At 39.0% G+C, this 26,078-nt stretch overlaps 1 protein-coding gene across 1 annotated transcript in view; it reads left to right on the top strand.

Annotated features, from left to right (window-relative positions):
* Positions 1-26,078, top strand: part of si:dkeyp-14d3.1 (transmembrane protein 132C) — a 166,607-nt gene that overhangs the window by 18,649 nt on the left and 121,880 nt on the right. The window contains exon 2 of the mRNA XM_004544144.5: positions 6,824-7,709. Within this exon, the coding sequence (XP_004544201.3) occupies positions 6,824-7,709 (886 nt within the window). The remainder of the gene's footprint in view (positions 1-6,823; positions 7,710-26,078) is intronic.

The following is a 26,078-nucleotide window of genomic DNA, read 5'->3' as shown; positions in this document are numbered from 1 at the left end:
AATGGGGAAATTTAATTATAAATGATGTGGATCATGAAGTGTGTGCTGAAATAGACATTTTTCTCAGTTGAATTATCATGATTTTTCTTTGTCTTTGCATTTTTTCCACCCACTGAAACTTGTGCGTATCTCTCTTACCCCCAACCTGGAGAAAGAAGAAAGAAAGATGATTTGCAAATTTTATGTCTTTCTGCATCAACATAACAATTCCAGGAGCGCAGTCACAGTACTGATACTCTAATAGCGAGAGCACGCTGTAATTAATGTGTGAAGCTTTTACTGTAATGTTTTACAACATTATTTCCATTCAGTTTTTTTTTTCTTCTGACCAAAAGCTGGAAAATGTGGAAATTACTCTTTCTGTGGCCTACTCACCGAGTCAAGGTTATAGTATTACTCCACTTCATGACATAAAAACCATTAAAGAAGACCTTACTGGAGTCTTCTTTTTTTAAAGGTTTATTAAAGTTCATTTGTAGTGCTTCCTGTGACTGTCACAAAATAGAGGAAGAATAATAGAAGTTTTAAAAGCTGAAGCCAAAATCCAGCGGGGGGATTAAACTTCTAAAAAATAAAAACCCTAAGATATTAATCCTGCTGTCACGTCGACACTGATTGCCTGTCCTTAATAGAGGGAGAATTGAGTTTTCTGATGCTGCTTAAGGGTTTATTTCCATCAGCAAAACTCATCAAAACAGTGAGAGAAACCAATCATTTTTTTTTAAAGTTACTTGAGAATGATTGCGCGTGATAAGCATCTTAAAATTGTAATATTGTGCAATTCTTGTATTGCGTAGCGTTGAAAATAATTGTTGCACTTTATGAGCTCGGCTTGTCTGAAATGTTGATGATGAACCTCCAATTCATGGTTAGCATTTACTAGCAAGCTAAATGGTTACGCTGGTCCGTTAGAAGCGACTCTTTTAAACGAATTGATTGAATTGACGAAGTTAGCCCGACATCCTCACAATCAACATCAGTGTAGTTTGACACTTATGGACTGTTTTCATCTGTGTCACTGCAAAAGTGGACTGAGCCATTAACCTTTGAAAGGCGGCAGGCTGTTAGATACAACCAGCTCAGTTATGCAGTTGTCTTTCCAGAAAAAGTTGGCATGCTGTGCTAATAATTATGAATGATTTTTTTTTTTAAATTAAAGGTTTTTTGAAGTTCCTGCTTTTGTTGGGTTCTCAGAGATTTAGCTGATAAAAAGTTTGCTAAAAGATTTCCTCTGAATTTTGAATGTGGAACGTTTACTCCACTGGAACTGCAGTACCTGCTACACTATATATTGCTGTATCAAGTCTAGCCTCTGTTGCAAAGTGGGGAAATAGTGGGTGGAAAGTTGGTGACAGAAGGAGCTGCAGCTTGGAGAGGGCCCACACAGACTCCAAAAGAATTACTTTGTTTAAAAGGCAGTGCCTTAAGCAATGTTCTCTCAGGGTCCAGATATCTGAGTCAAATCCCTGCTGCACAAAAAAACAAAGCACTACTAGAGTTTGAGTAGGGTTGTACTGTTCAATTTCTCCTCCCTGGAACAAAGGAGTGAGTGATTCATCTTAAAATAGCTTTGTATGATTTATTAATTCCGATCCATGACACAGGCTTGCTGATTCTCATTATTTTGGATTTGGGTTAGAGATTTACAGACTTTATTTGGCTTGAGGTAGAATTATTTTCCAGTTTATGAATTCATTGTCAGTTTTCAGGCACCGGTCCTAAACAAGGTTTGCATGCTTATGTTTACACAGGGTGACATAGCATAAGCACTGCAAACAGTCGTGGTTTAACAAAGATGTTACCCTACATGTGGCACGCGACTGATCTCGAGTGTTTGATGCAGATATACAAAGGTCCTAGATTTTATTTCATTTCCATAATTTTATGTCCTATTTCATCCTCTCCACCAGACTAACTAATTTAGTTAATGCAGAAGTCTTTGTTTTTAATCATACAGAAGTCTTGGTAAGCTTGCTCAGTTGTTTAAAGCTTTCTTTTTTTAACGCGTTATATCATTTTATTCAGAGGCTCTTCTACTTGTAATTTGCTTGTAATAATGATCCATCTTGTCTGGCATTACCAAGAGCAGCCTTACTGAAGATTAACTGAATCACTTAACCTTTAGTACCCTTTTCCCCAAAAGACCTGCAGTGCTATATTAAATGTAAATAAAACCAAATTCAATATTGTTCAAATGAAACCCTGTATTTAACACAAAAAAAAGAACAGAGAAAATAGATCAATATTTGAAACTGGGACATTTTATTGTCATGCTTTAAAGAAAGTCGACCCTTTTTCAAATTTCTTTTTTATGTATGAGGATATAAAAAAAAAACTAAACAAACAAAAAGAACAAGCTGGTGCTTTTTTGAAATAGGTAAAGACAATCTCAGAAGAACAACACACACTTACTGCTTCCATATGATTTAAGAGGGGAAATAGCATCCAGATTCTGATAAAGGCACTTAATTAACAAGCATGATTATCTCTATCAAAGTTGAAGTTTTGACATTTTGCTGCTCTGAAGCGTTCAGGTGTGTGTTAAAACAATGCCAAGACGGAGCGACGTCAGCAGCAATTGTTGCTGCCAATCAATCTGGGAAGTGTTTTAAGGCCATTTCCAAACAATTTAAAGTCCATGATCCTACAGTGATAAAGATTATTCACAAGTGGAAAGAATTCAAGACAGCTGCCAATCTGTCCCAGGAGGGGACATCCCAGCAAATCCACCCCAAGGTCAGACTGTGCAATACTCAGAGAAACTGTCAAAAAAACCAAGAGGCTCTACATGTAAATGTTACATTTATCAGAGTGCGATTAGAAAAACACTGACCAATTATAGCTTGTTTGTAAGGGTTACAGAATGGTAAATGCCCTGTATTTATATAGCGCTTTACTAGTCCCTAAGGACCCCAAAACACTTTACATATCCAGTCATCCACCCATTCACACACTGGTGATGGTAAGCTACATTGTAGCTACAGCCACCCTGGGGCGCACTGACAGAGGCGAGGCTGCCAGACACTGGCGCCACCGGGCCCTCTGACCACCTCCAGTAGGCAACAGGTGAAGTGTCTTGCCCAAGGACACAACGTCCAAGCCGGGGCTCGAACCAGCAACCTCAACAAGGCGAACGCCCAACTCTTGAGCCACGATCACCCCACAGAAGAGAGCCCAGCAGCATGGTTTAGGCTAACAAAGCTGCATCTGATCTAACCATTAGACAATGTCCTTTGGACAGACAAGATGAAAATGGAGATGTTTGGCCATGATGTTTGGATAAAACCAATCACAGCATATCAGCATAAACACCTCATAGCAGCTGTCAGCACTGTGGTGGAGGGGTGAGGATTTGGGCTTATTTTGCAGCCACCGTACCCAGGCAGCTTGCAGTCATTGAGTTGACCGTGTAATCCTGTGTATACCAAAGTATTGTAGAGCCAAATGTGAGGCCATATGTTTGACAACTAACATTTGAGGAGATTTGAATGCTATTGTAGAAACACAATAAAGATTTCTGGCTTCTTCACCTACCTCCAAGGTGCTTAGAGAAGAGTCAAAGTCTAAAGAGGCTGAAGCTCCAGAAGAACAAGGTTATTACTTGATAAATTAGTTTTAACCAACAGTCTTGATCAGAGCCATCACCCTAATCGGACATGAGACAGAACAACGATCCCAAGCACAGCAGCAAATCTAGACCAAGATGACTGAAAAATAAAATAATTAAAGTTAGACGTCAACACAGCTGAAATGCTGTTGGAGGACTTTAAGAGAGCTGTGTATAAATGCCTGCAAACGTCACTGAGCTGAAGTAAGGTTGTAAAGAAGAGCGGACGGAGACGTCTGTATAATCATATGAGAGACTGACTGAGGCCAACGCTTCAAGTGAAGTTTCTAAATGTAGTTCTACGATTAATTGAATCATGGGGTGTACAGTCATGGCCAAGGGTAATTTTTTTTATTTATATGGCAGTAAAAGGTTTGGAAGCATATGAAATCCTTATCATTGCTCTTCACTGATAGAAGTAAAAATGTATAATTTAATTAAAAACTAAAGTGCATGAAAAACAAACACTGTCATGGCTGTGCTTAGGTTTTCACTGCCTCTGCATTTTGACTTAGATTTAAGGTAATATTGTTGTTCATCTGGGCTTGTATGTAACATTTTTATTATGTCATGGAAACCCATGTTTAACAGAACCACGGCAGACCCGATGGCATTACAATGCTTTTCAGCATATTTTATTTACACTTATCACACAGTTGCTGTATACACAACTCAGTCGTCTGCAGCTCACAGCCCAACAGGACAGGACCCAGTACAGATTTTAAAGCCGGCGGGGCATGATTGCAGACCACACCCCGCCACACCACGTAAACCTTGAATCTAACAGGTATACCTTCTTTTGACTATGACTGAGTGGCTGTTGCAGAATAACATATGCTGCTATTAAGATGATGACTTTTCCAGAGAACGCTGTTCTTATTTCAGCATTCAAAAATTAAAAGGGGGTTAGGGGGACTACCTAGCTCCTAAACCTCTTAAAAGAAGAAATAATGCAAGACATGATTATAAAATGATCATTTTAAAAAATGAAGGGAACATTTAAAATAAATAAAATAAAAATAAAATATTTTAAATAATAAAAAAATGTAAAATACTAAAATAAAAACATCAAATCTTTCCACATTTGAGGATTGATTGTGTATTTAATACAGTTTGTACAGCATGTTTTGGAAAATTTTAAATGAAATTTAAATTTCTTGGCTGGAAATAGTTTTTTCCAGATTGTTTTTTCTTCATTCGTATATAAAAGCACACAGATGAGTCGCCTACATGTCTTTGTACCAGCAGTGAAAGCATTAAGTCACATTTCAACATGGTGCGAGGAGAGGTGCTCAATGCAGAGAGCTCTTTGCTCTCACCTTCTCTGACACATGAGGGCTCAGTCAGGAGAGTGAGAGTAATGTTGCTTCCCAGGAACCAGAGAATGAATCGGTCACTGACTGGGCTATAAAGCTTTTCTTCTGCCAGCAGTGTGATGGCACGTATACAACAACGCTTCATGCCAGCAGTTGACACAAAGCTCCTGCTTGGTCAGGAAAAACACAAATTGCCCAGTGTTGTTCTGCAGCTCAGAAATCTGTGTTTCCTGCTGTAAAGACCGAGTCTTTACAAAGTGATTCTTTAAGTGGGACCATTTCTGCATGGTTTGAGGTTTGGACACTGACTGCTTCTCTCCATCCAACGGTAGGAGAGCAACATTAAGGCCGGCAGGAGCACCGTGAAGTCCAAATCCTTGTCTGATTTGTAACCTGCTGGGACGTTTGATTTACAAGGGTGATCAGAGGAAAGAAATCCTCCAGCAGCCAGCATGAGGATGAAAGTGTACTAAGGAAGTGTAATCATGTAGCCGATTGCTCTGGAGAAGAAGGTCAAAGCACACGCTTGTTGTCATTAAAACCTTCTTTATGTGTTCTGTGAAGTTCCTCGGGTTATAAGAACAGTATTGTCAGTCTCTATGGACTTCTTGTGATTTAGAAAGCTGGTTTTAATTGTAATTATAATTACATTTTAACTGATTTTATATTGAACCTCATAGGCTATGTTATACTGATAAATGGATAATTCGATGCTGCACATTTCTAATTAAAGCGCACAGATAATGTGGGGTTTCTAGTGGTATAATTGCAGCAAAATTCAGGAATATAAATATATAAATGTAGTGCATACATTTAGAGCTTGGGGGCCAGAAGGGTATACTTATTAATTAACTGCAACTGCCTCATTATTATTTCTCATTACTGGTTAATTGCTTCATTGTTTCAGCACTAGTTCTAACATGTTGCAGAGAAAATCTCTGTCTCGATAATCTTCTCAGATGTCTAAATCTCCTTGTCCTTTTTCAGGCTTTTTAAAATACAATTACAGCACACAAGCATTTCATTCTTACAGCAATCTAAAGTCATTCCACTGCCAAATGCCAACAATACACACTATGGAGAAGACTAAGAGACTTTAAATGGCACAAAAGCTCACGCTCTGTCATACAAAAAATACGGCACTGTAAATTCAATGAAGTCATCTTTTTGTATTAATCTAAATCTGTTTTTATTCATATAAAAGATCACAGGATTCAGACCCTTTAAAACACATGAATATGAACCACCTACTAGTCTTTAGAGTCAAAATAATGACTTTGTTGAAATAAATGTGAAGATTTCTTACACCTCATTAAATGAACAGTACTCCTAGTGTCCATTTTTTCTATTAAAACTTTCCTGAGACATCCTTCCTTTATAGTCTGAAGAAAATATTTAGAGTCTTGGCTTACAGTGAGGATTTTATACGTATTAACCGTACTAAAAAAAAAAGGAAAAGAAACATGTAAGGAGGTAACTGATGTCCTTTTACAATAAATGCATTCATTCAGTGTCTGCTGCCTGTGATACATGCTCTTTGTGTCAGTCGAACAATTAACAGCTCTGACTTATTTAGTAGAAAGAAACACATCTTTTTTTAATTTACTGAAATTCACTTATTCAGCTGATTCATGTTGTCAGAAGTCAAATAACAATACTGGACTAATGAGTCGATCAAGCTTTCATTCGTTCAGAAGACCTTGAATCCTTACTTGACTTAGTGTATGTGATCTATCAGTGATATGTGTAGTTACAACACTTTTCTTGCACGTTCAAAATGCTCCTTCTAGTTTCTGTTTTGGCTTTATTTGTGTCTTTCTACATCATCTTGGTGAAATAGGTTATAAAAGCACTTCTATTATAAGACTACACTGACTGGCTTTTCTCTTCTGTCTTTTAGTAACCGACTGTCGAGTCTTAGAGGGGTTGCAGAGATATTCCTCTATCCCCACGTACCTGCCTGTCAACTATCAGCTCCTCAATGCTGACTTGGGATTTTTCCTGAAGGAGGCCAACCAGGACTTCATGAGGAACTCTACCCTGGTGTCGCGGACCGAGCCCTTCTTCATCTACCAGGCCAGAAGTTTGCCCTCTGTGAACGCCAGCTATGGGCCCCTCTCTGTGGAGCAGCCTGTCCCCTTAGAGCTCCTGCAGAGCCCGGGGACCTTTCCTGCCTCTTCTCTTTTTACCTTTAACTGGAAGGTGCAGACCTTTATCATGAATTCCCGAATTCACTTGACCAAGCCCAAAGTCCAGGTGTTGTTCTATGTTGCAGGCAGGGACTGGGATGACTACAGTGCCATCGACAAGCTGCCCTGTGTGCACATGTTTGCTTTCCATGAAACCCAGGAGGTACGTGGTACTTGCCAGCTGAGGGGGGAGCTGGGACTGTGTGTGGCTGAGCTGGAGCCACTGGCCAGCTGGTTCAGCCCACCTAGCGTCGTGCCAGGACGCCAGAGGAATCACGAAGTGTCCGAGGGCACCCCAGTGGAGCTCTACTACGTGCTGCAGTCCACAGACGCAGGGTGCCACTCAGATGAATCCAGAAAGGACAATTTCATCCGCACAAGTCAGGAAGGGCTGTTTGGTTCCTATACTTCAACGCCTTTGAGGAGGATTGGCGGTGTGAGGCTCTACCAGAACCCCACTGAGCCACCTCTTGCTGAACACAGGCTGGATAATAACTTTATGGTCTTGGTGCCAGCCACACCCATGAGGCAGAGGGAAACTGGCTCTGCTTTTATCACTGTGTCAGCCTACTCTCCTGTGGAGATGTTTACTCTCAGGTAAGAACATATTTCTTTCTGTTGTTCAATAAAATGTCTTACTGAAGAGTTTTTCTGTCAGTCTCACATAGTGAGGTTCTGCAGCCAGTGTCTCTTGACTCCCGTGTTATCCTTTCAGTATATTCCATCTTAAAAATCTGGACATTATTCTTAAAAAACATTAATAAGGCCTGGTGTCACCTCACTGAAACACTGGAACAGCTGGAACATAGCAGAATCGGTTTTCCTTTCTCCTCGCTCCCTGCTCGTTCCATCTGTTCTTCTCGCCCTCCACAGTCACCCGTGTTGGGTTTCACTTCAATATAGCTGTTCTCCATTTTCTGTAATTTTCTTAAGTCAAAAATAAAATAATGATTGATTTCAGCTTATCAACGCCACCTGTTAACCGAGGTAAGCAGTAATTGCTCTGCTTCTGTACTCAACTGATCAAATCATTATTGATTGCGAAGTCAGCTGGCAACATTAATGTAGCACACAGTCTAACAACGACGACTTCATTTTGTGATTGGCTGCACTGGGATACAGAATAAATGACTGGAAAGAGTTTGAGGAGAGTCGTCCTCTTTCATGACGGTATTTATACAAGAAAAGGTGCCATGTAGCTAACAGCTCCTTGACATTTGTGGTCAAATTAATTCATTGATCGTTTTTTGTGGCCATGTGAGAAATGTAATGTGATTTAACCCTTTTGTGGGTGAAACCTTTCACCAATAGAACCAAAGGAGTTTGTGGTTCAGGCCAAGAAACAAGCTATACCAGGCTTTACAGTTACAGTTTTTTGTTGTTGTTGTTGTTGTTCTTTTACAGTGACTAGAAGAATTCATGCTTACATTGTTACTCACAATTAATGTCATCATTACACATTGTTCATTATTTTTCCTTAAAAGAAACCATTACATTGATTAATTCAATCCCAGAGCAGCTCACTACACTACTCGTTGTATTTTGCATTGCTCTGTAAAATGACCTGAAATGCAGTCACATAATTGTAACAGTATAAACCTGAGGCTACAGTCCCAAATGCCGACACATAATCCTATCCTAATGAGGGCATACATACAGTCTTTTTTATGTTTATGCATGAACACAAAAAACAACGTACAGTAAAGATGAAATCAGGACCAAAGAGACTTTAAGGTCATCGCACAATGATTGCACTGCAGTGCTGCAAGTCAGACTGCTCATCATAGCTTTTGTTAGCTGCTGAAGATCAGGATCTGGGTGCTGGGTTGGGGTCAGCTTTAGCATCACTCTGGGTTGTTGGCTAGCTTTGTGTTAGCATGTTGTCTAACGCAAGTTAGCAGTATATAGTTGTTTCTGTCTTGGATTCAGGACTTTATCGTCATGCTCTTGTGCTTTCGTGCATTAAAAATAAAAGTAATGACCTAGTAAAAATAATACAAGAATTGAAATCAGCTAAAGATGTAAAGTGATTACAATAAGACATTTTGTTGGAACGCATCACTTTCAACATTGTTATCACCATATCCATAAAAAACTTTTTAAGAATGATTTCAGTCAAACATGAGCCTCGTTTGTGTTTTGTCTCATTTTAGGCAAATCAGTTTAAAACTATACAAAAGTAATAAAAAGTTGAAAAGGTTCCTCTAAGGTTCCTACACTTCCTCTAAGGATCAGTTTAGTATTTGGGACATTATCTTCAGCATTAATGTGTGTTTGTCTGATGAATATTGTCAGGATCAGTATATTGTCTTGTCCATAATTTTTGTTGCCTTTTCTTTTTCTTTTGAAGGATTAAACAGTAAAATATCATCTGTAAACCTCAGAAATAATATAATATTAACAGAAGTAGATTTACAGAATTCTCAGTTCCTTTGTTAAAAAGTTGTTTTAACTCACCGACATGCTGTTTATTAAAAATGTTTACATTTAATTTTGTCGAGAGCTCACAGACTAAAATGTTAGAAGGGTTGTTGATTGCACATTACTGTTAATATGAGGCATAAGGTTCATTTGTGCTAGTATTTTTGCAATGTTAGTCATTACAAACTTTTTTGCCCATGAAACATGGCTGATTTTTTGGCAGTGCCAGCTTTCACAAAAAAAGTATATTTTTAGGTACCATGTACTTTAGGACAGAATGAGGTGGATAATTTATGACGATATTGCTTCACGAAGAACAGATCTGGATGCTGGTCTTTTAGGTGCTTTGCTGAATTTAATCCCTTGGTCTGAAAATCACGACATAATCGCTTAAATATCACCTCATTTTATCAATTATCATCCCTTGGTCACCCACATCATCCCTCCATGCCTGACTCTACCTTTCTTACCCACGTCAAGGACAGAGCTACTGCGAGAGTTGCATTTGTGGCCATAAGACTAGAAAACTTGTAGGTGTATGCTGCCTCCGCCTGTTCAGAAGAGCTGTAACCTTCACTGCCTACAGTATTAAAAAACACAAGTGCCATTGTGTTTTCAGAATTTCTATTGAAAAAAGTTAAAGGAAGGTAAATACCAGTTCTGGTGACATCCCAATTCATCGTGGTGTCATCGAAATTTCTTCAAGAAAGCAAAAAAAAGTTTATTTCCTAAAATGTTTTCCACATTTGTTGTGAGTCTGTGTGAGTAAACTGACATGTTGCTGCAACACAATACCAGACTTGTTATATACAGTGCCCTTCCAGAGCAGACTGAAATTTTAGCTGCGGGAAGCTTTGAGATCAAAACGAGACAATGAGCCCCTCTCTGAGCTATCGTTTCAAGATATTTATATGACAACAGCACATAAACCGAACTGAAAAGAAAGCGAGCAAAAACAGTTGTGTGTTAACGAACCTTTAGACGGTACACTTCATAGCCTATACAAGGTATGAATTATATGCTGTGTAAAATGAACTTCTATGTTATAATAGATATATTATAGTTGTTTTTATTTCATCTTACCACAACCTCATAACTTATTTTCTAGCTAACCACATATATCTTCAGTAAGTGCAGGAAGAGCCGGGTTATCTCTCAGAAATGCAGTGACTCAGTGAAGCTGCTGATAGGTACTAATTACAATGAACAGATGAGACAAAATGATTTAGATAATTAACATGTGATGCAAATGAGGATGCCATTAATTAAAATGCATGTCCATTAGTGTAATGACTGAAGGCGATCTTAATCACACTGGCTTAGAACATTTATAAACCTCCAGAGATGCTCTAACAAGGGGTCAAACCAATTCATCAAACTATGTAAAAAGGAAAACAAACTAGGTGGAACGCAATATTAAGATGAAGCGTACCGATACTTATATCAAGCTGTAGCACTCTTATTGTGCACTAATAAAAACAACAATTTCCCGAGTTTACAACAAATATGCACAGAAGATGTTTTAGGGCCAGAATTGGAGCTGAGGTAAACAAGTTAACGGCAGCTTGCATTGTTTAGTTTTAACAAGCCAAAGAAAATTTCCAGACTTGCCCTTCTCATGCTTCATTTAATCGCCTACTACTTGTCCTGAAGTGATAAGCATTAAACTTTCTTTTTCCGAACTGCGAAAGTCTGAATGAGTTCTTTGATCAGTCAAATGAACAGGCCAGGCTGCCCGCAGAGGCAGTGCCTGTGGTGTTTTGTTTTTTTTATTTGGCAGCGTTACGCATGCCAGGCGCAGGTTGGCCATCTGAGAGCGACAGATATGAAAAGGCCTCTGTGTGGTCCTAGGTGATAAGGCTGTCCTCATACATGCATTTGTTAGGACACTTAATCGCCAGAGCGAGAAGACTTTGATCTCTATATTCACAACATCATTATCATTTGTGTACTACGCACTTCTATGTCAGCCATTGTTGGCTGTATCCACGAATGCAGAATGAGCTTATGATCGTGTGAAATTAGTCAAACAGACCCTCGGCTCTATGTTAGTTTAAAATGTTTATTAGATCCCCGCTCTTTAAAACCAAAATCCGGGGGTTAGTTCTGCATGCTCATAAATTTATACGCACTATTTGCACAAAAATCCTCTTCTTCTCAATGGACATGATGAAAAAGGTCAGATTTAAATGAAAGTTGAAATGGTCATTGAGCCTTCAGTCATTCTTTCCTCTTCTCCAATTCAGTTTTCACCTTACTTTGCTCCATTATGCTGAAAGGTTCACACTGTGATAGATATTATGCAAAGAAAGCTAATTTGGAATATTCTTAATAGCCAATCATCCGGCCAATTTGTTGCATTGTGAATTCACAGCAGGGTATGGCTTGCTGGGGCATTTCTCTGTTGACATGCTACTTTTAATTTGACGGGTTCTGATTTGATTTGACCTCCTCTGTGTTAATAGGCTCTGTCACTCAGGAACTGGAAAGTTTTGCTTATTTTTATTGTAGCTTACTTTCCTCAAACGCAGACAGATTTCGATGTGGAGCATATCGTCGCTACTTGTAGTTACTATCATCAGTCATCCTGGCATGAACACATTTCTATTTCCTGTCTCCTCTCCCTTTGATAAGCCATCATCCACTGGAAAAAAAATAAAAAGGTTTAAATGTCAAATGAAAGAGAAAATTGCCTGAATTATTCTAGAAAAAGACCATTATGGCTAACATTTTAAAATCCATTATCACCATCTTACATGCACAAGGTGGAGGTATCTAGTTTGGAGGCCACCATGTTTAAATAATATTCCAGGGGCAGTGCAATTTACTCTGGAATAGAAGAGTCTTTACCAAATTCTCCTTTTAATTTGATGAACTGTTGAATTAATAAAAACATGCATCATCCTTGAAAAAAAAGAAATGGAAAAATTGGAAACTACCCATCCTTGGACAGCTGACATTTTTGTGAAAATATTTAACCACTTAAGGTTCAGTTAGTACCATACAAGTGCTCCTTTTAAAATTTTGATTAATGTACAAGAGACTTGAAAAAAGGAAGTTAAAGCAGAGCAAGCACAAAACTGCAGTTCCTGTTGTGGCCACTTGAAGCAGGCTCCCAATGCATGTCAACGCCCATAGACTCCCATGTTACAATGCACAAATTTAGTGCCTTACAATCATTTTTACAGTCTATTGTTTCCATCGCTATGAATAGTTCATGATATTTACGAGGGGTGAATTTTTAATTTATAGCTCATCCACCTGGATACTAGAGGTAGGGGCATGGCCACTTTAATTAACAGTTCCTCTAGATGTCTGCTAGACCCCAACTGTCATGTAATGCAGAGATTGGGAACTCAAATGTGTGCAGGCACGCTTAAAGAACAACAAAACCCCAAACTACAATAGCAAAAAAAACAGCCCTTTATTAGATGTCCAAAACATAAATCAGCCTGTAAAATCCATCTATTAAAAAAACAAACATGAGGTGAAGCAACAGGATGAAAGATTAACATACGCTGAGGTACTGAACAGAGGAACAACAGGACTACCGTATATGAACTCACACACTGAGGGCTAATTGGGTTTACACACAGCCGGGGGAAACAAGACACCGTGGCATCATCTCAATCACAGGGGAGGAAAGAAAAGCAGATACAAGACACAGAAGACAACTAACCAGCAGTTAGTTTAACAGGAATCAAGAAATGATAACTAGCAAACTCAGACAGAAAAGTCAACTTAAAAAGGGACAAAAACATAAAGAAAACACAGATGGGGAAAAACAAAATGAAGGAACTATTAAACTGTAAAATAAAAGGAACTAACACACAAAGGTAAGCAAGCAGAAATGTAACTCTGAAAACTCAAAACTCTCTCTGAGTGTAACCCCACGACCACCACAGGACAGGACCCCCAATAAATGAAGGTAATGAACATAATATTTCTGACATATTTGTAATGTTGATGCATTTTTATTTGAGTCATCCAACAAACATATTTAACTGTGGGCTGTGTATGTATGTTATCAAGCAGTTATTTAGCTCTAATGTGTGTTAGCAGATATGTTCGTCTCTGCTGAGCACCAATATGGTTTATGGATGCAATTTGCAAGCTAAGTGTGCTCATCCAAATGTTGTAAACTGTGGCACGGAACAGCTAACATGACAGCGGTAAAAATGCTGGTGCTAACGCATTAAAATGTTGGGTCCAAAACCAAAGGGTGGCATCACAGTGGCTACAATCTCTTCTTAAAAGTTTATATAGTGTACACAAATTTAAATGAAATTTTAAAATCTCAAACCACATCAGTTCTCCCAGCTCGGTTTCAAAATATTGAAATACTCCCTGGTGAGATTTGTCCCAATTTGCGGGAGAATGATAAAGAAGAAGAAGAAGCAACAGCGGCTGAAACAAAGACTACCTACTTAATTGTTAACATGCTTCAAAAAACATTTTGAATGTCAATATTTTAGAGGTGCTTTAATATAGATAAATGCCATAAGACATGCAGCTGACACAGCATTAACTTTATTGTGTTCAAACAAAGATTGAGGTAAAAAAAATGTAATTGAAAGTAATAGGCAGTAATTAGAGACTGCGGAAAGAAATCTGACAAAAAAAAGTAGAAGCACTATAAATACAATTACAGGGAGACGGGTCTGACTGCTGCTGAACAGTTTTCTGGGTGAAACTCTAAGTGGCAGTCATGCTGCTGTATCTCATCAGACGTTGTAAGTCGTCATCCAGCAGAAAGCTATTATTCCACAAACCCATTTGAGTAAATGCTAGATTGCTTTTTCATTACACCATAAGCCATTATTTACACCAAGCTTAAAAGTTGACTCTACATGCAGCTACTTCATTACCAGATGATATAAAGGTAGAGATTTTAACTCCTCAACGGGGTTTAAGATGTATTGTAGATGTTAATTGATATAATCAAAGAATAGGTTGTTGTGAACAAAGATGGATTAAGCAGGATTAACTATTTGATTGCTATGGATTGCATAGCTGTACGCCTGCTTTAGCGTGCCCCCACTTTGTTAGGTTTGGGAGAGAAACTGTTTCAAATCATATTCCTTTCTCGCGAGGCTGTTTTATCATGAACAGCAGTCGCTCTTTGCAGTGTCTTAAAGACATTTGTGCACACTAGCAGCCTTTTGCAAAGGAGAGCCAAATGAAAGAAAAGACATTGAAAAGGCACTTTAAACTCATTAAATTTAACATGCCAGTAATGTATAAGATGAAGTCATTATCATAATATGTTTTCTGGCATCACTGTGCAAGCTACTTAGTTTGTTAGGTGTCAGTGATAATTCATCATTATCTCCTAGTATTATATGCTTCATATGCAAATCAAATGCAATGAAGGAAATTATTTTAAAGGATATTTTCCTGCTGCAATCTCCAGCGATATAAAGTGAGAACCCAGAGCACAAAAGGAAATTGCTCTATTTTCTGTCTTGGTGCAATGCTGCCGTGCAGCATGAGTCACTGTATGGTGAGGGCTATTACATGTACATCGTCCTCCCTGCTGGACTCTGCCATTATTTTACAAAAAAAGATTTTGTCGATTTAAGTGACACTTTTCCTGAGAGCAAAGCTTCTTCGGTACACAAACACTCATTCTCATTTCTTTCCATGTAACATACTGCTGTAATTCAGGAACAAAGGATCACACACAGACACAACTGGTGATGGATTGGGGATGTATTATTAACACTGGAGTGGAGACTGGGGCTTGTCTGCTCTTTTCGTGCAGTGTTTACTGCAAAGTAAGCAACAACTGAGCGTGACTGCATGTTGACCAATGCAAGACGTAGCCTCACTTCTTCCGAAAGTAACAGCTGCTATTATTCTTCTCCTTCTCAAACTTGCAGTCTTCAACCTCCGCTGACATTGAGTCAAGCGAATCGAGGCACTCACTTGAGGCAATTATAAAATTTTTAGTGCACCTTTCTCCGGGCTTTGTACAACTTTTTTTCAAACAGGCACTAGTACTTCAGAACACGTGTAAGATGTGTAACATGGGAAGAAGTTCCCATTTAATACAAAGAGAAAAACACCTATTGCATGAATATCTAAAAATAAAACAGCAGTGGTACAATGTGGTTTGAAATTAATATTTAAAGGAGGAAAAGAGTTCAGAAGGGCGTGCCTCACATAAAATCTTAGCTTGATGGATGAACTATATTTTTCATGGAGACACCATAGAAGAAATCAGACAGGAATTGGTGTGATAGCAAATTTATTAGACACCAAGCATACAACTGACGCTGAGTGTAGACTTTAAATAATCAAAGATAAGCAAATGTTACTAGTTTGTTCTAAGAGAATTGCATCATTATTACAGTTTTGTCCAATCAAGAACTTATATCTGTCAAAGTTAATATGAAATGCTTCAACTTGAGGAAGAGGTTTCCCTAAAAGCTGATACCCAAAAACCTTCTTTGGGTATCGGTGCTGTTAAATTGGCAGAGACTTGTGCAAAACCAGTAGCAGAGACACGAATTGTCATCTGTGCAACCACAAATATTGTTGCATTTGTTACATTTGTTACCTGCGCTTTCTCTGTGTGGCAGCTGGATTACAAAAGGGTGTTGTGACTGCTTCGTGTGCGCCTGTGCGTGTTGCACAGATGTGCAGGTGTGTACACTGAGTACACACGGCTGAATGTCTCAGCTGTGTGCCAGGCAGATAAACACCGCTGATCTTCTGCATGCAGTTTGTTTAATAGTGTGCCTCCTGTGGAGAACATCCTACCAAACATTTGTTTTCGAACAGATTTCAATAAAGCTGTCAGCGATTTTGCAATAACACTGGGCATCCATTTGTGCGTCTGTGTGTGAACAGGAGTGCCTCCGTGCGCGTTTGTGCTAGTAGGCGAGTGCTCGTGCCTGCAGAGACGTGTTTGCGTGCGAGCACCCTGCTATGCTCGCACCGTTAATACCGAAAGCTCCACGAGTGGCTGCGATGGAATCAATTTGCATCTTCTTTAAAAGGCAGTGCATCAGTGAACAAATTACCTACCATCACGCTTCATTATGTGTACTGATGGACAACGGCGACTAATGTATGCAAGAACCTAGAAGTGGCCTAAAATATCAGCTGTGGTGGGATTGAGTGTACAAAATCATTATGCCGAAAAGAGTTAAAAACCTGATCTGAGGTAGGCTATTATCCAAAATACTATCTTTGAAAGAGTGGAAGGTAGGATTTAATTTTCCAAAAGGCACAATTTCCTTGTATTACATTTTCTACTACAAAATTTTAAGAGTAAATGCAATCTTTCTGGAAATAAAAGACAAACATCCAGTACTCCAAAGTGGCATTGACCAAGTCCAGTAAGTCGCACACAATTCAGTCAGAAATAAGGCCCCAAAACAGCCCATGAGATACACAAACATAATGCTAGGAAGCTTTGAAGAAGTGATAAGAACAAAGACAATATGACAAAAGACAGTCACATATTACACATATTATTACGGTATTATGCATATTATTATTATTTGGTCAATATGACTGGAGAACAGCTATGGTATTAATAAAGGTTAGACTATTTGAAACATTTGAAAGCTGGAAAAATGTCCACTGTGCCATTAAGATATAGGAGAATGTGATGGATTATTCTGCAATGAGTGCTTTTTCTTCGCTCTCCTCTTTTCACTCTCTGTGTTTACTCTGCATTTAATAATTAGTTATTAATCTCTGGCTTTGTTCCACAGTGTGTCTTTTGACCCATCTCCCTCCACTCACACCCTACCAGTCATGGCTGATGACTTGCTGAGTGTGGTTCTGCTGGAGGTTTCTTCCTGTGAAAAGGGAGTTTTTCCTTCCCACTGTTGCCAAGTGCTTGTTCATAGGGGCTTATCTGATTGTTGGGGTTTTCTCCGTATTATTATATTACAATATAAAGCACCTTGAGGCGACTGTTGTTGTTACTTATATAAATAACATTGAATTGAAATCATTCATTCTTTAATGATCTGAGAGCAAGTACAAAAGAAAAATGAAAATAGAATTCAAATACAGGCTTAAATTAGGCTCAGTGTGAATTTGATATGAAGCCCACAAGTACAAAAATTTGATCGGTTTTAGGATCATATTAAAGCTCGAAAGACAATCAAACTGTTATAAAACTGTAAATAACAGGAAACAAGAAATCAAAGAATGAGGTCATGTACTGGAGTCTGCCTTTATTACTGATGCTCACTGGGGGAAACACAAGGACTTTAGATGTTATTGAAAACTTTATGCCCTCTTACTTATCTTCCAGGAATAGTGACACTGTTGAGATGTGATGCTCACAGTGTTGTCTGTAATGTGATTTGCGATGACCCCAATGGAGGTCGCGGGCTAAAATGAGTGTCTTTGAGGAATAAAGTTGTTCTTTATAATACAAGCATTGCTGTAGCTTTAACCTCCCTGGGGCCACAACTGTCAGAACTAAGACGCAAAGCATTGTTTCTAATTTTGATTTTGTATTTCAAAAACATCACAATTTCTGAAATTCCAAGGTTTGTATCTAAGAAAAACTGTCTCATATTAATTTACAAGGATATAAAAAGTGAAAAAAGAAGCAGTTGCTCATACTTGAGGGGCCGGGACCATGGAAATTAATTTACTGTAAGCTCGTCTTCACTTTATCAAGCGGTTCGCATGGGACAAAAGTGTCAGGATATTTGCTTCTAAATGTCTCTGTATATTAATTTGCACATTAACAGAGTCACTGATTCTCTTAAATCTTCATACTACAAACAATACACTCTGGAGTAAAGACAGATAGAATCGCAAGTCAGGTCCTCTTAAATCATGCTGCATCAGCTCCAGGCTTGTAGCTGCAGAACACTAATGGCTGAAGAGAAAAGTCTCAATAAAACAGAAATAAATGAGCCTTCACTGGGGTTGAGAAATAAAAAAGCAGCGGGAGGCCTCCCTCTTTTTGCGTAAGACCCCAACGTGCAGACCAAGGTACTGGTCACATGCTCATATCAGATTCATTATAGTCCAATCTCATTTGAAAGCCATCATCCCCAGCTATAAACAGGCACTGAATCAGCAGCTGCTGGGGTGCTTCTGCAGGGGAGAGCATGTGATGAAAGAATAAGAAAATGCCTTGTCATTTGTTGGCAGGCATTGAAGCCATAAGCCATTTTCCTAAAACAGCTTATCCATTTGAAAGTGGAAGAAAGAATTACTCTGGGGAACAGATATAGATGATTAAGACGAAACGCATCTGAGAAAAGGACTTCAAACATGCATTAAATAAATCTTGTCAGACGTCTCTGCGTTGTTATGAGTAATTTCTTTGTAGTTTGTTTATATTTAGCCTGTGAGTGTTTTGGTGTTATTTGGCAGCCGACTACAGGTAACGTTCGCGTTTCCAGTCGGGTAATAGCATCAGCAGCAGAGTCCTCTTTGAAGGCGATGATACGCGAAAAAAGTAGAAATAAAATAAAGAAAGAATGTTAACAAAGAAAGAATAAACTACCCCGGTGTACAGCTCTTGTGAATTTAAAAGAGCTGATTTATTTTCATGTAGTAAAGAGTCTCCTCGTGTGTTCAGTATGCGTCGCAGCGGGTGCTACAAGGTGTCAAACATCGCCCCATCTTGTGCTGAGTTTGCTGATTTAAAATTTGGCTCATTAAGTTTTCTAGATTTTTATTAGCTTGTAGAGAGTCTGGCCTTGGCTTGGTGAGGTTCTGTTAACAAACACAGCTGCCAAAAGCTGGGCACACCGAGAGGCAGCAGCAGAGCAGAGGGATATTAAACTCCAGCATATACACCCCATTGTTCCCACACTGCTCCATGGGGGGGCTCCTATTATCTGTCTGGGATCCTTGTGACGGCTCCCTTACTGAAAATACAGGGTTGTAAACCCACGAATGGCTTTCATATATTGACCATATACCACTGGATGTGTGATGGGATTACATCATATAGTTTTGGTTTTTTTTACACTGCATGTGTTTATTGCCCAGTAAAACTTGTTTAGAAGGAAACATAAATGTATAGTAAAGAAACAGCAGCTTTTTTAAAGACACAGTATTTATAAAGCTCCAAGATATAGAAATCTCTACAGCATCTTCTCTGCCGGTGTGCGCACAGTTCCACTTTCAACCTTATAGTGTCCTCTGTGGACAAATCCATGGCCAGCGCAGGTCCGGATGGAAGAAAGGAGTTTCTCTCGATTTATCATCATCTGATTGTTGGTATATTTTGCAAGGAGGTAGCAGTTATTGGGTTGGGAGTCACATAATCCAACAACCTGTTTTTTCCACAGGGAGCATCAATCCTGTGTAGCTGCGTGTGGCCAGACAAATACTCTGAGATTGCGTAATTGCAGGGCTTTGCTGGTTGCCTCGGGTGTTTGTGGAGCCCATGCAAGAATCATATAATGGGCTTTGAGATGTCTCTCCGGTGTGCATTCAAGATCCTATCACAACATGTGCCTCGATATGCTACTGCCTGTACTATAGAGAGTCATTGGCGGCTATAAAATAAGCAAATTTGTCTTGTTTAGTTACATTTGTCCCAGTAAAAGCAGGGCAAATGTAGCGAATAAACAGAAGAAAGAACCAAAGGATTCAGGAAATAGCCTCCTGACAATTAAGACATAAATATCACACCCTAGACTTTATGTTAGACTCTGTTAGCGAATAAATTTATGCTTGTGTCTCTTTCTGTTCAAATCACTGGTTACATTTGTAACCGCCTTGTCCAAATGTTACTTGTAAGACTAGCATGTTATTTGGATGTCGATGAATACGAAATACATTAAAGCTCACAATAAAATATCCTGCTGGAAGGCTAATAGAGGCCAAGCTCTCACTACTGATGAATATATTGACAAGAACAGAGCCTCAGAGATCACAATACATTTCCCGCTCCCTACATTATACATGCAGTGGAAATTATGTCTTTGTAGAATGACTGAATTAAATTACAATTATTCCTTCTATCTGTTATTCAGTCCTAATTAACTGGTAGGTTTTATTCAATCCACTGTCTTTTACTTAGACTTTCCTTTGCCCCTCACAATTTTATTCCCTTCTAAGCGCAAACATGATCAAAGCAGTTTTCTTATAATTAATTACAGTCTCTAAGCTAGGGCCCCACTTTAGCCTGTAGTTTCATGTTTAATTTAGGGTCAGTAACTCGTAGATTCTTCCAAGCGCACAGTAACAGTTATCTATATTCAATTCTAACTTTAATCTTGTAAACTAAATTATATTGGTATTATTAAGAAGGATTTAAATGGCATCGAGAGGCACACTCACCTCTGACCACATCCGTTATATAGCACACTTATTGTAATAAGATTCGACTAAAAGATCGTGCATTCATTACCCTGATGATGACCCCAGAAATATAGCATATAACACCCAAACCTTATCTCTTTGGCTCAGTTTGACTGTATTGTCCATTAAATTGCGAATGATGCTCAGCCTATTAGCGGTCGGGAAGTACAGAGATATGATTTAATGCTGTTTCTTGGAGGGAACACAATAAGACTAAATTGAATGGTTTCCTTATTCACTTTCACGGACTTTAATGTGCCCTTAAAACTCTATAATTGGCACTGTAACTGGTCATATTATATCCTCCCTGACACTTGTAGCCACTTGTTCGTTGACAATGGCTAATTATCTCACATAGTTGCATTCTGGAGGTTGTGGGATGTAAATAAAAAGTAGTCAGCAGTTAAAAACATGGTGATTCTCAAGGACTGTTTCACTCCTCTGTACTTCAAACTTCCAGATAAGAAGAGACACTAGTAAAAATTATAGGACTATCCTTCCACTTTGTATAAGGAGTAATTTAATCACTATTAGTAGTCAGAAATTTAAAAGACTTAAGGCCATATTATTGTGTGTGGATGCTTTAATAAATTATTTAGAAGCCTTAGTTCGAAATAGCCCCCATGACAGTATTTTCTTAAAGGATTTTTTAAAGTAAGTGAGATGAGAAGATCAATGAGACTTTCATGTCTTTACACCAAATCTGATGCCAGATATCTTAGCTTAGCTCAGCACGGGTGGAAAGTGCTAGCTCATCTCTGCTCAGAGATAACAAAACACTTGAGCTCATTAATTAGGAGAGTATCCTGTTCATGTAATCCTCATAAAAACAACACATTGTGTTTCAAGCATCTTCCTGTATATCACTATATCCATGGCCTGCATCGAGTCTTGCTTTGGGCTTTTATTTAATCATTATCTTCACAGATGACCTTGAGTTCAGGTTCAGTGGTTTAAGCATTGAACTGATGACACTTTACGACAGATTTATGTATTGCAATGGTGTTACTCCTCAAGCCACAAACTGAGCATTTTGTACACACTAATGTGCAAAACTGTCCTAAGAAAAACACAGAACCAAATGTCCCAAACAATGCAAGTAATTTTAAAGCTAACTCTTAGAATCAGTCAGCTAAAGAGACAAATGTGCCCAATTGCACAGCTTAGATTTCTTTGCCATGGATGGCCTGTTGTATAAATTGTTAGTGATTTGGCCTTTCGGGAGGCATCATGCTGTGCAATGTATGAAAAGCCCAAGGACACTAGCTCTTCTGGGACTGAAATAATCACTGTCTGCTGTTTTTTTTGATGTGTTAATTTAATTCCAAAAAGCACTTGAAGTCAAAAGGCAAACAGGGACACTTTACATTTATTTTGTGTTGATTTTTCTATACTTGTGACAGTAAAACCTGCACCGTTTTTGCTGTCTGCTGCACTTTATTGTAAAACTTTGCATGACTTACCTGGTTTTATCTAGCCCGGGCAGAAGCGTTGCAGTTTTTAGGGTGGATGTGCCTCCATTACCCTTTTTTATGATCTTCATATTGGATTTCTATAGGTCAAAAAAAATAAATAAACGGTTTGCACATAATGTCTGTCCCAATTCCAATGACTACTGTGCAAAATCGTGCTGCCGGAAAGCACTTCATATGTATTATTTACACAGTTCGCCCCCACAATGTGCCGCAATTAGTGTGTATCTGGTTGATCCAGAGATCAGGAAAGTCAAATGTAGCAGCAGCTCTGCTCTGTACAGATAGAAGCGCAGCCCCCTGTGATCACAGCCCCCTGTCACAGGGCACGGGCCCTCCTCCTCAGATCCGCATCAAATCAGTTGTGTCAGACACAGTGCCATTATGCTTCCATACAGTAGACAGATTTTCCCCTCTTCCTTTCTTGCTTATAGCTGCTTTGCAGTGGGAGTACCAAGCATGTTCTGAATGCCTAATACTAATCTGTCCTGACATTCAAATTATAAGATCAGTTTCTACACGTATGTGTGTGCTATACAGCACCATGCAGTTGTTCTGACACCATGCACTCAAACCACCACTCAGACTCATGCACTGTAGTCCTGTCTTAATTAGGATGCCAGAAACCCTTTGTGTTAAAATGCAGTTCACATGTTTTAATTAAAAATGAATCAGAAACACTTGCAAATCCTGACTTATTGTCTAGTTTTTCCATGTTTCCATAGCTACCAAGTCATCTCCAACCAGGAAGTAAAATGGGATTCAGAGCTATTCTTTTTTTGTGACCACAGACTAACCCATTTGTTCAAAAAGCAGCTCCAAGCCTGACTTGAAAGAATCTGGAGTATCAAATGTCAGGAGGGGGGCACGAACATCTGAATAAAATGTCATAACAATCTTTCTAAATCTTGTTGAGATGTTTCAGTGTAGTATCCCTCCGTAGAGCCATGACTGTACTGTAGAATGACTTAAAATTGTTTCCTCTGCTCCATTATTAGTGAAGGAATTGGTCCCCATCATGGGAAGCTCCGTGCTGACTTATTTAAAACGTGACAAAGCTCCTGCTCAGAGGGCCACATCGGCTGCATGATAAAGGAAATCTGCAATACGTCTTTACCTCCTCAAATCAACAGCGGTGTTGCTGGAGAGCAGCGGTGACTTGAGGAAAAAATATGTCATCAAGGAAGACGAGTGTTCATACAAGCTGCCTCAGTGATTAAAATGACAATCTGTTTGTGCTCACAGCTTGATTGCTGGCAGTCTGTAGCTTCAGGGAGCTTCGCCCAATCTTTAGTTATCTGTGAATTCTCCACAGTGAAATTTGTCGAGTCTATATTTCATTAGAACAGCTCAGGTCCTTAAAAAAGGCCTTACAACAAGGCATTCTTGTTTTGCTGTTGTTGATTTGTCAGGCAGAGCTGGGTTTGCGATCTTGCATTATGTGCTTAATATGCTTAATTTACTATAAAGCTTGGTAACATTTACCATAACAATTCTTAATAAATGGTAGGTGCATAGTTAACAACATTTTATTTTTAACAATCAATTTGCTATAGAAGTTAGCTGTTTGTAAGCCACTCTATAAAATTACTTAGTTGTTATTATAAACTTAAAACTGATATTTTTAAGACTTTGCAAATAGTTAATAAATTGATGCAGTGCATCTATAAGAAGGATGTGAACAATAAGTTTTATGGGTGTTTGGGTATGTGTTTTATCTCACATATCTCCTGGAATTATGCTCACATGCCTCCTGTATGTTTGGCTTTGTTGATTAATTTAATATATCATCAACCTGCCAGGGATTCCAGATGAAATTTAGTCTCTGTGACTAAATTTACATGCAGCATCCCTTTTAAATCAGCATAAATATAGAATGATCAGTAATCTCTGACAAGTAATTACCAAATATGTTATATAAGATGTGAAGTGCGATATAGTTCAGAAACATTAGCATTAATATAAATTATTTAGTAAACATTGGCAAAATTGCTTAGAATAAAATAACTATTTAATAGTTTATCTAACGGTGATTTGTAGGAGGCAGATTGCATGTCATCCAGTAACGGGGGGTGGAGCTCAAGAGGTAGAGCAGGCCATCTACTGATCTGAAGGTTGATGGTTCGATTCCTGGAGCCAGTGTAAATACATCCCAAATATCCCTGAGAAAGATACTAACCCCAAGTTACTCTCTGAGTAACTACTTTCTTCTATGCTTTTTAAAAAAGCATAGAAGAAAGTGTGAAAGAAAGAATAGGTAATAAGGTAATGATAAGGTAATAAGAATCAGTTCGTTTACCATACGCCAGCTACAATACCAGTGAGAGGTGGGATACACCCTGGACACGTTGCCAGTCTATCACGGGGCTACCACAGAGAGACAGACAACAATTCACACTCACATTCACACCTATGGGCAATTTAGAATCAGCAGTTAACCTAATCCCACCAATAGCATGTTTTTGGACTGTGGGAGAGAGCCAGAGTGTCTGGAGAGCACCCACGCAAACACAGGGAACACATGCAAACTCCTCACAGAAAGCCCGGCCAGTTGATGGAGTCGAACTCAGGACCTTCTTGCATTGAGGCAAACCACTAGTGCCAACCACCGTGATAAATTGCATTGCCACAAAACTGTTGCTTCACATCCTGCTTACTTGACTAACTTCTAATCTGAGTTTATATAGAGGCGGTTATTATAAAGTCTTATCCACTTACAAAGGAGTTGTAAGTGTGTGTGTGTGTATGTGTGTATCAAGTGTACTATTTTAATCAGCCATTTCCTCATTCGTTCACTCCCCTGATGGAAATGGAGCAGAAATCTACATTATCAAAATGCAAGCTGCCTTCCTTACATTTCATCCTCTTCCTCCTGTAATAACCTTTGGAAGAAACTGTTATTAACCTGAAGAGACCCTGTTCTTGTAAAAGGAATATGGAGGTAGAATGTGAAATGACTTAAAGATTAGATATGCCAGGAAGTCACACAGGGATAATGTAATATTTGGCTTGAACTTGCAGTGTAGTGCTTGGGCTTCTTGTTTAAATGAGTGATTTGATGGAGACGTTGTGCCTCGCCTTTGCTGAACAGTATATCTTGATAATGCAAACATGCTTCCCGAGTATAAATTAAATGCTCCTCTTCTTGCATCTTACTGCGCTGGATCTACGTCTGCCTCGGTGTTTACAGCTCGCCTCTACCCCAACACCTCGGGATTTGACCACTCAGATGCTGAACTCTGGCATTTTACATGCACTTCTAGATTTGGTTATGTTATTCAACTGTCTGGCATTTCCAAAGGTCACAACCTTTACTTGTTCATTTGGTGCTTTTGATGTCAGTGTTTCTGTGTTCAACATGAGTTTTCCCAGGACAGATGTCAGAGGTATGGGCCTTGTTAGGGCAGCAGAAGGGGCTGATTGGTACGACTGATCAATCCTCAGCAGGTCCTGTGTGATCTTTTCTGCCTCTCACTCCCTCCTTTAACTGCCAAGCCTAATCAATGCACCAGTGGTTCATCCAAGACAGAAGTAGAGAATTAAAGGTCCAATTGTGGCAAGATGTGCAAATCAGGGGCCATAAGAAGAGAAAACACCAAATCGCTGATCCCAGTCTTCTCCCTCAAAAATTCTAAATTCTGCACCTCGGACCTTTACACCGTACTCTACAATGTGCGCCTTTCCTATAGAGAGCAGACCTGTCCTGTATGGTGTGTATTTTCCATGGAGAGACACTGAGAATATGACAGGTCCTCCTGTAGCATTAGGC

The sequence above is a fragment of the Maylandia zebra genome, linkage group LG12 (genome assembly GCF_041146795.1).
Source record: "Maylandia zebra isolate NMK-2024a linkage group LG12, Mzebra_GT3a, whole genome shotgun sequence".
NCBI lineage: Eukaryota > Metazoa > Chordata > Actinopteri > Cichliformes > Cichlidae > Maylandia > Maylandia zebra.
This window is presented reverse-complemented; position numbering and strand designations above follow the sequence as displayed.